Genomic DNA, 15,380 nt, shown 5'->3' on the forward strand with positions numbered 1-15,380 from the left:
ATATAATGGCATTATTTGCCACGCATGTACTGCAAGTGAGAGACTTTGTGACGCTGCTTCCTCCTGCAGCAAGCGATAGTAGCTTCATGGAAGCAGAAACAGGTGCAGAAGGAGGGGGTCGTCCAAGGTCGGATGACATCAGGGAATGTGGCGACGAGAGGGAACTGTTTTTAAAGAGCTTTCCAAAGACACGGCGTGTTTTTATGGGAGGGTGTAGTCATACCTCAGAGCTTTACTCAATCATGGCCAGATGTGCATGACCATATCGGAACATAACATTTATATAACCATCTAACGACCACATTCAAAAATTATGTGTTAAGTCCTCTTTTTTGGGATTTTGTTTAGCGGAGCATCATCACTTGGGCTCTTTCTTGACCGCATGACTTCATCTCATCTTGCTTCCAAGACTGTGTGCGAATATTCACCGTCTGGGTGTTCATAGGGCAGCCAGTGCTTATTGCTGGGTTCTTCAAAGTGAGGGTCCCAAGCGTGACACTGCTCCTCCCGCGTGTCACTGTAGATGTCCTCGCACTCGTCGGTGTTGCACATCTGGAACTGGTACGTCGCCCCCACGCAGGTCCGGCCTCCGTTGGCTGGTCTGGTGGAGGATCACACGATGCCAGAATGTTTTAATTCACGGTTTGTGGCTTCATTTGTTTTTCTTTACTTTAATTACTGTCTTGAACTAACCCTTAACCTTAATTGAAATGAAGCCATAATGCCCTTCAAAAGGAAAGAAAGATTACACTGATTGACAATAGTTTTGTTGTTTTTGTTTGTATATGATACATGAGTATCCATGGCCAGCACAACTGCCTCACAGTTCTGAGGACTGTGGTTCACATCCCGCCCTGCCTGTGTGGAATTTGCATGTTCTCTCCATGCCTGCATGCATTTACTCTGGTTTCTTTCAACATACCAAAAACCGTGGTAGGTTAATTGAAGACTCTAAATTGCCCGTAAGTGAGAATGTGTGTGTGAATGGTTGTTGGACTATTTGTGCCCTGCGATTGGCTGGCGACTCCGCCTCACGTCCAAAGATAGTTGAGATAGGCTAGAACGTGAGGAAAAGAGGTACAGAAAATGGATGGATGATTATCTCAGTTGGTATTTTTATCTTCTGTCTGAAAAAGCACCTTTTAGTCACGTCTTTCAAGGTGTTACATAAATAAAGCGCCATTATTGTGGTAACTTTCAAGCACAATCCAAGCAATGTTAGCAGTAAGTTATCAGAAAGACTCATATATCATAAACTGGACCATATTCCATTATTTCCATTTTCCTAATTACTTTGAAATTCATTTAAAAAAAATAAAACCTTTGAGAAATGTACAATCAAGTGTAGCTTTTCCACAAGGGTCTCATCACAAGGAGACATGCTGTACTTCTATACCTTGGATTGTCGCAGTCTCGTGTGCGGAACTGAACTCCGCCACCACATGTGCGGGAGCACTGTCCAAATTCGCTCCACGAGCCCCAGTTTCCATCTTGCTTGATGATGTCAGGTGTCAGCCAGATGCAGTGACCTTTGAAACAATGCTGCAAGACCAAAAGTGTATTTTTCTTCAGCAGAAAACACGGGATGAAAGGTCAATGGGAATGAAAATAAAATAAAATAAAAACATTCTCCTTACCTTCCCGTTTCCACACATAGTGCCATCAATGGGCGGTCCTTTCTTGGTCTTGCAGAAGAAGGGATTGTCTGGGTGGCTGCACCAGAGCTGCTTACACGGGTCGAAGGTGCGATACTGCAGGGCACAAAGCAGGGCTGCACAATGAATCACATTTTAATTGGGATTGCAACGTTGCCTGCCACGATTAAATGAGGCTGATCGTCTGCAATTTTTGACATTTAAAAAGCGGGCTCAGCTGCATATGAAAAGGGGCTTCATTTGCAGCAGTACCAGCAATCTAGACACCCAGCCACCAGGGGGCGAACGCATGGTTAAGGATTAATTACGCAGCGCTCCCATTAGCAACTTCAAAATAAAAGGCTAAAATGGACTTGATGTCCAATGTAGTAATATATGAAGCCATTCATTTGAAGTTGTCCCTCTTAATGTGTTGACGGAGAGGTGGCGTGTCATGGTAAAATGCCGTGACTTTTCAGCTGGGCGGACTGCAGTAAAAAGACGCCAGGAGTAAATCACAACTTGCAGTCTAATTTTACGTCTTACATGCATTAACTGCATTTGCTTCCATGAAGTTGCAATTTGTGTTGTTTTTTTTTTTTTTTTTTACAATATCTATTGTTTATTATTATATCAACACTCAGTTTAGACTGACAACTGTTACATAATGTTTGTAAAAAAGTACTGGAATAACGATCCAGATTTTTACCCAACATGAGAAGTTGTGAATCGTGATTAATAATCATGATTATAATATTGATAAAAAAATAACTGTGATTATTATTTTAGCTAGAATCGTGCAGCCCTTGCCAGAGAGATATTTATGTTTGATAATAAATAGCACCATTCACATATTTGGGCAGTGGTTGGAATGAAGCTAAACACTTAAAATAGGGGGAAAAATGAAAAAAAAAGAAGAATAACCATTATAATCACCACCACCACCACCACCACAACGACAATAATAGCAGTAACCCTGCACTCTTACTGCACTGCACATTACGCTCCACTGAGAAACACAGCCAACCATGCAAACTAAGCCAAAAGATGCATGAGAGACGGGACTCTCTGAATGAAACAGCCTGTGCTTTAAGTCACTAGGGAGGTCGGAGGGCAAAAAAAATTAAAGAGCCGCAAAAAGACGAGATCTCAGTGGGCTCGGATCTGGCCATAAACGCAAAGACAAGGGACAGAATTCCCCTTGTTGTTGAACACAAACCACTGATGACACCTCAAATATGTCTACAGGCCAATGTCTGAGGGCCCATGCCCTCCTACCTCCTCTCCAGTAATGACACCACCCACCGTGACCCGGTAGGACCTGCAGGTCAGAGAGTGAGTCACAATTAATGGCCAAATTGTGGTAGGTAAGCATCAGTGACATCAGGTTGGAGGATCCTAAAAGCTGAAGTCAAACATAGAAAACAGCTTCTGTTCTGTCTCCGTCCTGTTCCCCACTAATGGGAAAGACATCTTTCAGACCTTTTCCACTTGTTATAGAGTGTGCCAGGAGAAGGAGGTTCTTCCCGCTAACACTCTGTTGATTTTAAGGAGGGTTTTTTTTTTACCCCTGTGGTTCACCTTATAAATCAGTAAAGTTGCAGGGTTTGTAGGCATTTGACAGACTTTTTAGAATCCTGCAGGCTGAAGTCCCAAAAGTGACAATGGGTGAAACAGAGACAAAGTACAATTGAAAGAAAACAAAAGAACAGAGCAACATTACAAACTTCCAAAAGACAAATAAAAAGAAAAGAATTCAAAAAGAAAACACAGAGCTAAATGTCCTCAGGAAGGTGGGGTTACCTTACCTGCGTTCCTGAAAGGCCTGCCTTTTGTAGCTGAAGGGAATGGGTTTGACAAGAGAATAGAGGGTAATCTAGCAGTGTGCAAGGCACCTGAACAAACCCTTCGTCAATCAAGCAAGCGCCCCAGAAAAGTGAGCAGTGTGCTGCAAGGAGGTTGCAGCAGTATGAAGCTCATGTACCATGTTGCATTCACAAGCAAAAAAAAAACAAACAAAAAAAACAAGCACTTTCAGAAGGTTTCATGTAAAACCAATGCAGTGACAAACTAATTATTGTACTGCAATATGAATTCTAGAATATTATTTGGATTTACAACAGAAGAAGAGCTATCAAAACCGATTTACCTGCTTTTAAGCAAGATATCAAATCCCACCAGTGGCCAGGCGAGGAAAGAAGAGGACATCAGAGGAAGGTGAATCGGTGCGTAATGTAGTAGAAATGACCCTCATTCCATTACAATGTACAGTGAACCACCGTTTATCGCGAAGGATGAGTTTGAAACGTGCCCGTAATAAGTGAATTTGATCAATTTCTTTAAACATATTTATGATTAGCCATACACACTTCAAGATATGTAAAAATGTTTTTACACCCCCCAAAAAATGCAAGCATAAAATGTGTAAAGAAAATACAAGAACAGTCTGCATGTGAGTGTCTCTGTGTGACCTGTCGCCAACAGCAGGAAAGTCATTGTGTTTATGCATTTGGTTGTTCTCATGATGTCTGAAAAGTTCATGGTGGACGCTGGCTCCCCTTTCCTGCGTACTAGGGCATTCCAGTAAGTATTTTGCCAGAACCCAAGAACAATGAACCGCGACATAGTGGCGGAACACTGTACATCGAATGTACTTTATAAATGTACTTTATCATGGCTCTCATAAAAGCAAAACTAACAGACTCCAAGTGAGGTTGTAGAAGTGCTTCTAGCTGTGTTAGTGGACTTTTGGGGATCGCTTACCGCAGTACACATGGTGTAGCCCACACCGAAGTCGAAGCGGCACTGTTCATTCATCGAGTAGTGTAAACCAGGAAGCTGTGGCAGCGACGGCCAGTTGTGGTCAAACGGGTCATCACGGAGACAGTCATAGGAACTACGTGAGACAATAGGAGGAGATTTCTGCTTATTGTGCAAGGTTAAATGCTTCTCCATCTTCAGGTAAACGATGGTCCATGACCTGAACTGCTAGCCAGTCAACCAAGAGGTCGATAGGCAATTATTTTCAAACGTATTTACAAAGAAATCTTTGGTATGACTTTGCAAGATCTCAACTAAAATGGTAAAATGTTTTCATCTATGTATGTACATATGCAGGTATGTCTCACTGGAGGTAGCGGCCCAGCTCTTGCATGCTACACCTGGACCACTGAAAACGGTGGAAGGCAGCTTGAACCAGCGGAGCCATGATGCTCCCCATGTGCACCTCATCTGCACACCGATTTCCCTGACCATCATGCTCCATCCCCAGCCTGCGGGCAGAGATTGGAGTTGGGAGGTGGGAAGAGGCAGACGGGAGGAACGTGAGCGAAGGCAAGGGAAAGATGAAGCTGACAGATTAAGAGAGGAACATTTGTTGACATACCATATTTTCCGCACTGTAAGGCGCACCTAAAAGCCTTTAATTTTCTCAAAAGCTGACGGTGCGCCTTATAATGCGGTGCGCCTTACATATGGATCAATATTGAGCCTTTAGTGCAGCTCCATCTATCGGATGCATAACTTAACCCCAGCCTCCACTTTAGCATCTATTCTATGCGCCTAATAATGGGGTGCGCCTTACATGTGTAAAAAGTTCTGAAATCGGCCGTTCATTGAAGGTATGTCTTATAATGCGGTGCGCCTTATAGTGCGGAAAATACGGTAATCAGAGGTGACCAATGAGTGGCCCTAATGTTTTGTTATACAGTATATCAAATAGAATCCATTATTGAGGTACTTACACATGTCCGGTCTCATGTGCTACCACAAAGGCAGAGGAGAAACCGTCCTCGTGGTTTAAAGTGCAGCTTCTTACAGGATGGCACATTCCCGTCACCGGGGCATAACCTACACAACATGAACAAAAATGAAACAACAAACATTTTCTGTACAAGACCTGTTATACCACATTTAGACTTGCGCATTTTAGAGGATGCTTCCTCTTATTGTAGTTTACAGTGGTGTGGAACTGGGCCGCATCATGAGAAATTTCTGCTTCATATACAGTGTGCTTCCCCCATTGATTTAGTTAACCAAAATAAGTGGGGCACCATGAACAATAATAACCAAAACAAGCACTGCAAACCCAGAAATAGATCATGGAAGATGGACACAAAGTACTGTCTTAGATTGGTTAACCTTCAGTTGTCAATGATACTATACAGTGAGGAGGAGGTTACTTTCAGCGTTGCCACAGCACACATATATGTTTGGCACAATTTTTACACCAGATGCCCTTCCTGACGCAAACCTTCTAAGGGAGTGGAGGCCCCAGTGTGATACGAACCCACAACCCCTGGTTTACCAAACCAGTGCTCTAACCACTGAGCTACGGGGCCTCTAATGATACAGTGAACCCGTGTTTATTACGAAGGATACATATGTATGTATATGAGCCCGAGTGAATAGCCACAATAGAGACAGACCATATAAAAACATTTTCAGGTAGCTGTATCTCTTCAAAAGATGTGAAACACATTTAAACTGTTTAAAACGTGCTGAAAATGTAAACACAAAAATAAATTGAAAGTATAACATAAAAAAGTCATATATATTGTACAGTCTGTGTTAGATAAAGTAAGGGGCGGGGCCTGGTGGGGCAGCGTGTGACATTGGCAAGTCTGGGTGTAAGCTGTGGCTTACATCAGCTCCCACTTAAAGTATGACCATCGGGTGTGTGTTACTGTTGTATTGTTCAATAAACAGCTAAAAAGTGCATCAGCGACTGCTTTGCTTCCAACAATAAGGGATGATCAGTTAGAACCTCGACAAAACTACTGGTACTCTTCCCAAAATTGCCAGGTTCACCGATCTGAAAAACTGAGCACTGTTATAAAAAGCAAAAATGTTATATTGGATCTCACACGATTATGTCGCTGCACTTATTATTGTGGCAGCTTAGAGTATCGGGTCACGGACGTGCTGGTGTGGGCGAGAGGCGGGATTCACCCTGAACTGGTTACCAGCCAATCGCAAGGCACATAGAGACAAACAACAATTCACACTCATATTCACACCTACGGACAATTTAGTCTTGAATGAATGAACCAACAATGCAAGTTTTCAGGATGTGAGCGGAAACCCGAGTACCTGGAGAAAACCCACGCAGTCACACAGGGCGAACATGCTAACTCCACACAGGCGGGGCCAGATCTGAACCCGGCGGCTCAGAACTCTGAGGCTGCTGTGCCGCTAAGAGCATATTTCCTTAAATTACTTAAATGGCAGTGTTGCAAAGAAATAAATGATAAATGTTATCATAGAAATGAAGTAATCTGAACTGCTTGCTTGGTTGTGATCAAATGATCAATGTGATGAAGCTGAGTGCCCATGTTTGTTCTGAATAAAGAAATTCTGTGATAAAGCAGTATTTTGCACATAAAAACAAAAACGTGATGTGTTTAAAGCAAACGCCTCAAAAGAATCGCCAGCAATCGTCATTTCCCTGTGTGCTTCCTCTAATTGTGGAGCTGTTTCTTGCCCCCGCTCCGTCTATTGATTTTCTGCTGTGGAAGGCCGAGCCCAAGGGCAGCTGAAGGGCACCTCTCCCTGGGGGCCGCCTGTTAGCTTGCACTCTGATGCATGCAAAACCACCGACCGCCAAACCCGTAGAGCACTATGCAGCACAAGGCAGCGAAAGGACGAGGAGGGTTCCGTTTAGATACTGGGTTGTATCAACATTATGCTCATCGGATGCGTCTTCGGGCATTACCCTGCATGCCTGTGGGTCCAAATTCCTGTCGCGTGAGGAAAATAGCATGGTCGTGATACTCGGCGTCCCCAGTGTCCTGCTTCTGCTGCAGAAAGGCCCAACGACACACATTCTCCAGACTCTGGGATGGGTTCCCCAACTCAATTAGACTCATGGACTGCAAAGAGACAGAAAAAGAAGCCATGCATGGTGAGAGAAAATATATTTTACAACAAGAACAACAACATAAGTCATCTGACTGCTGTTCATGTTGACTCTGTATCATCACATACTGTAAGTACACAAGCCACACACAGTGATTGTCAAGAAATCATAGAATATAAACAGCACACTGTCCAGATTCTTTTAGCAATAAACAGGATATACTGTAGATTAATACAGTAATTCACAGTGCACATCTCATGATGGCCTTCCTCATTCCTCCTGTGTTCTTCCTGACCACATACATTTGATCTAGCTTGGTTTTCTATGTTTTCACACATGGACGATGTGCTAACCCTAAATTAAGAACATGTTATGTGTGCCAAAGTGAAGATATCCTCTTTCAGGTTTTTTATTTGACTGATGAGTGATTAATATAGTCCACTGTACAAAAAGCCAAACATATTAAGGAGTTCTCTGTAATCCTTGACACTTGTATGGTCGCCTCTGTAATTGTTTTTCTTCTTCCCGTTTTCGAATACAAGTTGTATATTATTATTATACTATGGTATTCAATGGGCATATTGAACTTGTGTGAGGGTGTGTCTGTGTTCAGGGTCACACGGCCAATCTGCAGGCTGTCTGGGTGCAGCGCCGTTGCCACAGTAATTGGGGATGACGGATAGCCAGCACTTTGGCTAAAGCTGCAATAGGGGATGACCAACACAAGTGTGAATGTGTGTGTGTCTGTGTTGCAGAGCTCAGAGGCACTGTGCGCATCCAGGCAGGAGTGGAAAAGATAAGGCTACAGAAGGATAAGTGTATCACAAAGCAGCAATTCCAGCGTTATAATGGCCACTATCAACCTCTGGGGTAATCCGTGCACTCCTACATTCTTTTGCCCTTATCACTACTTTGTCCCTTTGCTCTCAACATGTGGGCCGATAGAATTACTGGTGAGAAGAAAAATGACTTTAGCCCTCTATGTCCGGTCTCCACGTTTATGAATGAGAGAGGACGATCACTAATTGTTTATCTTTGCCTGGACTTCCCATGATTCTGTGCTGCAGTCTACTGGGAGGAAGTCAGATTGCATAACGGCCAGCATTTCTATGCGCTTTTGGCGCTGAACTGTGAAGGCGTGCAACTTGGAAACACTCCCCTGAGGTGCGCCATGCTTTTAGTTCTTCTTTTGCTCGGTCCACTGGAATAACTGGCTCCGGGCCAATGCTGCGTGTGTCCATGCGTTTGCGTGAGTTTAAGAATTGCCTGTCCTTCCTCTAGATATTCGAAGTGACTGTACCCATTTCCTTGTATCCTTATCATAAATGGTCTCACTGTTTCCAGGAACTGCAAAACTTTTCTTGTGTCTGTTTGCAAAACCATTTTGGGTGAAGGGACCCATTATAGGTGAGACATTTTTACAAGGACCCCCTTATAATACAATAGAATACATTGCGTATTACATGTAACTACCATGTGCACACCCAAAACTCAAAAGTTATTTGAGATGCTGGTTCTCAAGCACATCAAAGACTGCCCCCCCCCCACACTCTCCCACTCCCCAGATATCCTGGGCCTCCCTCCTCTCACATGCACCTGGATCAAGAACTTTTTGAACCCCAGACTGTGGTCCCACTTTTCCTCCACCTGCAAACTGAGCACCGGCTCACCACAGAGCTGCGTGCTAAGCCCCCTCCAGTTTTGTCGCTACACTTTCGACTGCAGAGCGGTCCACAATATCATCCTCATCATCAAATTTGCTCATGACAGAACAGTGGTCGGGCTAATCTCAAAGGGGTATGAGGCAGAATACAGATAAGAGGTCCAGAAGCTCACAACCTGGTGTTCAGACAACAATCTAGTCCCGAACACTACAAAAACAAAGGAGCTCATTGTGGACTACAGGAGGAGCAGAACTGAACCACCCGCGCTGTTCATCAACAGCGGGTGTGTGGACAGTGTCGACACATTCAGGTTCCTGGGAGTCCTGATCTCTGAGGACCTCTTCTGGACAGACAACATCTCATCGAGAAGGTTCAACACTATCTCCACTTCCTAAGAGTCCACAGGAAAAATGGGAAAAACTGGCCTTCTACCACTCATCCATTGAGATCCTGCTGATGTACTGTGTCCCTATCTGGTAACTGAGCTGCACTGAGGCAAACAGAGCAAGGCTTCAGAGAACAATTAAAGCTCCACAGAAGATCGTTGGCTGCCTTCTCCTCTCTGTAGCAAACATTTACGCCGCTCGGTGCCTCAGCAGAGCTCAGAACATTAATAAGGACACTACACACCAAGATTATCAACTGTTTCAGCTCCTGCCATCTGTAAGGTGGTACAGATGCACAAAAGCAAGGACCAACAGACTGAGAAACATTTTTTTCCCTTCGAGACTCATCACCACTCTGAACTCACATTTTTCCTCAAGCCGTGCTATCAATCAATATGTGAATGCACGCTGAATTTCAGTATCTTGTGCATTACATTTTATGCATTCCATTTTACATTTTTTTCATTTTTATGGATTTATATTTCTTCTCCTATCTCATACAATGTACAATGACAATAAATGGCATTCTATTCTAAATTCCATCCCAGATATCATTGGGCAAGAGCCAGGGTAGACCCTGAACTGCTCGCCAGCCAATCACAGTTTATATTAAACATTAGTTAAATATTAGTAACTTGTTTAATTGGATGAAACTTAAGAAAATTCAACAATTCTTGCATTGGTGCTCGCTGATATACATTGGATCCACTAAAAACATGCCTAGGATCTCAGGGGAGCCCTTAAAAAGCACAACCAGTGTTACCAACAGCAATTTGGCCTTTTGGTCTTTGGAGTTTTCTTATCACTCTAAGTAACCTTTTTAAAGCGACTGACAGATCTAATTCAGACTAAAAACCATAAGAAGAGGGAAATCTTTCTTATTGCTTTCCGAACTACAAGAAGGAAGCCCTGTGAAAGGCAGTCACGGATTCAATTGTGCTGAACGTTGCCCATTTATATGTAGCAAACATATGTGCTTCCAAGCTACAAACATTTTGTTGGGGTTAAGTTCTTTCACCAGTAGCCTCTAACTCGAAACGAAAGACAACCACAGGAGAGAGCTAGAAATGCTTCTTATGCGATATTTTGCAGGATATTTTGCAAGTCAATGTAGGGACTTTTGGCATATTTGTTTTATAGTCGCGCTCCTCCCACTGTACCAGCAAATTATTTTGCAGACCTCCAAGTTACAAATCGCAGACCTCAGGGGTTCAGGGTACCTCAGTTTGAGAATCGTTGGTGGGAAGTCTTACCTTTCCATAGCCCAACATGATAATCCGCACCAGCACCACATTGATTTTCGCTCCCAGAGATTGGTCATGGTAGATTTCATTCACCTAAGGACAGACGAAGACGTTAGTCACCTTGACAAGCATATACAGTAAATGTAATCCTAACACTAATGATTTCATGATAATAAGAAAGGTTATATAAGCTAATCTTTTCAGGTATTCATCTTCACGCATATAGCAAGGCATTCAGGATAGTTACCTCTTTGTCATTCATTTGATCTGTATAGTGAGTCACCAGTCAGCTTCTACCCTAATGATATTGGGCCTCATTCATTAACTATGTGTACACACAAATTTGTGCATAAGTCGTGCATACGCACAATTGATGCACGTATCTGCGATTTATGGATGTTTTTAATTTTTTTTTTATCGCACCACGAGAACAAATGTACAACCTCCTCAGATCATGTGTATGCACAATTAATAAAGGAACAGATTTTGAAAAAATGTGCAAAATACACCTTTCACCCAAAAGGCACAGCGTGTTGACCCTGCAGTCATTTATAAAAACAAGAATAACAATTAAAGGTTGATCAGCATAACTTTGAAGCTTCCACTAAGAAAGGGATGAAACAGACAGGACATGTATCAATGTGAACTCAGCAATTTATATCCATCTTTGTTTTGGAGGTTGTAACTTCTACAGGTTTTGTCCAAAAATTCAACATCAAAATCAGCTTCTGCCATCAATTATTCAACAGAGAAAGCAGGTTTAGTTTTAAAATGAGCACATGAACATACCAGTTTCTTAAACAATAGCTTTATATACAGTACTTACAGAATTTTCATTTTTAGATCACAAAGAAGGAACAAGAAGCAGGTAAAAAGACAGAAGTCTGGAAACATATTTACACACCGGAGATTACAAATTACTGTGGGGGTTAAGGTCTGCTTGGTGGCTGGTTGGTGCCTAATGACAAAAAAGGATGTAAAAACAGACAGCCATAATGAGCTGCTTGATGGACATGCTGCTGAGCATAATACATGCATACACACAACCATACACACATACACACGTGCACATATAGGTAAGAGGAGAGGAACAATAATCAGTGGCACCCAGTGTGTAGGAGCATAGGAAGAAGGATTGAGGACGCTTCAAATGGAGGCAAAATGAAGAGTGGGGATGCACAGTGCCAAACTGAGAACAGAGAAAGGCTTTTTTGAAACAAATGAGTAAACTATGCATTCTTTGAGAACAACTGTAAATAGAGCAGTGGAAAAGCATTTGCATATATGAGAGAACTGACTTCAAGTCACCCAGTGCTAATGTGTGTGGTGGAAAGCTGAACATTTTTAGCAGTCTGATGGGAAAATCTGAAAAAGAGACATCATTTATGTGCAAACTGTTGGATTGGAGTTACTGTATTGCATCAGCGTGGCTACAATGTCTAGTTGAACACATTATATATCATTGGTAACTGCAATTGGGAACTGTGAGTTTCATCAAAATTCATAAAAATGCTAAAATTTTTTCCTGTTAGCGCGTGTCGCCCATAAGAAAGTCTTTGGATTTTTTTTTTTGCTCAAATGATGAAACACATGCTTGGTAGTTAAATTGCTCATGAGTGTGAATATGAGCGCCAATTGGTGTTAATTTATATGTGCCCTGCAATTGGCTGGCAACCAGTTCATGGTGTACCCAGTCTCTTGCTCGAAGACGGGTGGCATAGACTACAGCAAGATCGCGACCCTAGTGAGGAGAGGCGGCATGGGAAAAGGATGGATGGAAAATGTATAAACTGGCTTATGGGGAGAGGGAGGCATTTTCTTCTTGAACGGAAATAAATCTTTTTAGCTGTGTTTTACTGAACTGAATCAGCTTATGAAATGGTTTGTTGTTTGAGCCTGAGTGAGTTGGCGTGGTGAGGAAAACAAAACGGCAGCACTGTTCTGTCGTCCACTTCCGAATCTTCGGCAGATGACAAATGAGCAGCCATTGTGCAGGTGGGGGAAGGACTTCATTATATGTACGTCCATGTGTTTTGTGATTTGCCAGCGGTGTCACTCTTATAAGCGAATGACCAATGAGCAGCCACCATCAGGTAGCACTGCATAGGCAGCGGAGGGACAAGCTGATTGTATAATTGAACTAAATGTACTACTGTACTGTCAGCCACGAGTGAGTCCTTCATTGAACTTCTTCATTCGCAATCCATTTAGGGACGAAGTAGTAATACATATGCAGTGAACTGTTCTGCCATGAGTGACTCATGAGGATGTTCACTGTGAACTGGTACTGTACAATGAGTGATAAGGTCGCGCAAGGAATGAGATTAGACTCACAGTGAACACATTCGTGTGTGATTTTAACCATTTGTCCTGGGTTAGCTTTCACTGGCATCTGTTTCTTCAGACTCGCGCCTAATGTCGAATCAGTCAGGCACAAGAAAACAAGCACAGACGCAGCCGTGCGTGGGTTAGATCGTGTCTGCAAAATCTTAACAGAATTCACAGAAAGTCATGAGAGGACAGTAGATCGAAATGCGTCTTAGATTCGCCAGTGCAAAGCAAGCTAAAGTGGCAGCAGCAGGGAATTTAAGAGGGGACATTTATTACAATAGATTAATAAGACATGTAAAATAACATACATACACATCTCATCTGTTATACTGATTTGCAACTAAATTATACTTTTCATAAAACCTGTTTGAGTGTTTTTTTTTCATTGTTTGCATTTCAGTGCAACAAAAAAACATCCCTCTTTGTCTCAAATGCAATTATTGAAGCTTTTTCTTAAAAAAAAAAAAAAAACACAAAAACACATGGGATTTACTGGTTAGCACATCTGCCTCTCAGCTGTGAGGACCTGGGTTCAAATCCGGCATTGTCTGTGTGGAGTTTGCATGTTCTCCCCGTGCCCGTGTGGGTTTTCTCTGTGTACTCCGGTTTATCCCCACTTTCCAAACACATGCATGGTAGGTTAATTGAAGATTCTAAACTGCCCCTAAGTCCATCTGGATGTGAGTATGAATGGTTGTTTGTTTATATGTGCCCAGCAACTGGTTGACAACCAGCTCGGGGAGTACCTCCTGCCTGAAGATAGTTGGGATAGGCTTTAGCACACCTGTGACCCAGGTGAGGATAAGCGGTACAGAAAATGGACAATGCATTAGACTTATATCGTGCTTCTGAAGTGACTCAAGGACGGTTCAAACTAATCAGATAACAGGAAGACAGTAAGGTGGGTGGACAGGTAGCATGGGTGCTGGTGTCAGCAACACTCTCCACCACAGTCAGATGGAGTCTTGCCAGCTGGTGGAACTCTGAGTGGATGGGACACAGTAGGATACGTGTGGCAGCTCCGGTCACCCCACGGATCGTTACGAGTCACAACTGAAGCCAGGTGTTCGAGAGCTTGCTGAGAAAGGAATAGGTAGGTGATAATTTAACCTAATTTACGGTGAATGAATCTTTTGAATTAATCATTTTAACACACTGATTCTCATGATTCAGTACTTTCAAAAGAACTGTCCATCCATCCATCCATCCATCCATCCATCCATCCATCCATCCATCCATCCATCCATCCATCCATCCATCCATCCATCCATCCATCCATCCATCCATCCATTATCTACCGCTTCTCCGGGTCGGGTCGTGGGGGAAGTAGCTTCAGCAGGGATACCCAGACTTCCCTTTCCCCAGCTACTTCTTCCAGCTCTCTGGAGGGACCCCAAGGCGTTCCCAAGCCAGCCCAGAGACATAGTCTCTCCAGCGTGTCCTGGGTCGTCCTCAGGGTCTCTTTCCGGTGGGACATGCCCGGAACATCTCACCAGGAGGCATCCGAATCAGATGCCCCACCCACCTCATCTGGCTCCTCTCTATGCGGAGGAGAAGTGGCTCGACACTGAGCCCCTCCGGGATGACCGAGCTTCTAACCCTATATCGAAGGGAGAACCTGGACACCCTGGGGAGGAAACTCATTTCCGCCGCTTGTATCTGGGATCTTGTTCTTTACCCTCCTCGACCCGTCACCTTATCATGGTGGAGGGGTTTGTGTGTCCCGATGATCCAAGGAGCTAAGTTGTCTGAGGCTTCATGCCCCTTGGTAGAGTCACCCATGGCAAACAGGTCCTAGGTAAGTAACCAGACAAGTACGACTCCAAAAATCCTATGATGACTACGAAAATTGGATCTTGGTTTCCCTTGCCAGGACGCGGGTCACCAGGCCCTCCCCTCTGGAGCCAGGTCTGGAGGTGGGGCTCAAAGGCAAGCACCTGGTGGCCAGGCCTGCACCCATGGGGCTCCTCCGGGCACAGCCTGAAAGGGTAACATGGGCCCCCCTTCCCATGGGCTCACCACCTGTGAGAGGAGCCGTAGGGGTTGGGTGCAATGTGAGCTGGGTGGTGGCCAAAGGCTTGGCGATCTGATCCCCAGCTAAAGAAACTAGCTTTAGGGACATGGAATGTCACCTCTTTGGCAAAAGAACTGTCGTGTTCAACAATACATTTAATTAACGACGAGCCTTTGTTGTAGCAAAATATGCATGAAAAACATTTAACCTGAGGATGAAACAGAACTGAGTCTTCCAATTAAAATTAGCA

The 15,380-nt window shown here is 43.5% G+C and overlaps 1 protein-coding gene across 1 annotated transcript in view; it reads right to left on the reverse strand.

Moving 5' to 3' along the window:
• LOC133508486 (A disintegrin and metalloproteinase with thrombospondin motifs 2-like) overlaps window positions 1–15,380 on the reverse strand; it is a 146,925-nt gene that overhangs the window by 15,593 nt on the left and 115,952 nt on the right. The window contains 8 exon segments of the mRNA XM_061834615.1: window positions 429–601; window positions 1,397–1,542; window positions 1,638–1,751; window positions 4,398–4,530; window positions 4,763–4,906; window positions 5,378–5,483; window positions 7,348–7,504; window positions 10,795–10,878. Of these exon segments, the coding sequence (XP_061690599.1) occupies window positions 429–601; window positions 1,397–1,542; window positions 1,638–1,751; window positions 4,398–4,530; window positions 4,763–4,906; window positions 5,378–5,483; window positions 7,348–7,504; window positions 10,795–10,878 (1,057 nt within the window).

The sequence above is a fragment of the Syngnathoides biaculeatus genome, chromosome 11 (assembly GCF_019802595.1).
Source record: "Syngnathoides biaculeatus isolate LvHL_M chromosome 11, ASM1980259v1, whole genome shotgun sequence".
Classification (NCBI taxonomy): domain Eukaryota; kingdom Metazoa; phylum Chordata; class Actinopteri; order Syngnathiformes; family Syngnathidae; genus Syngnathoides; species Syngnathoides biaculeatus.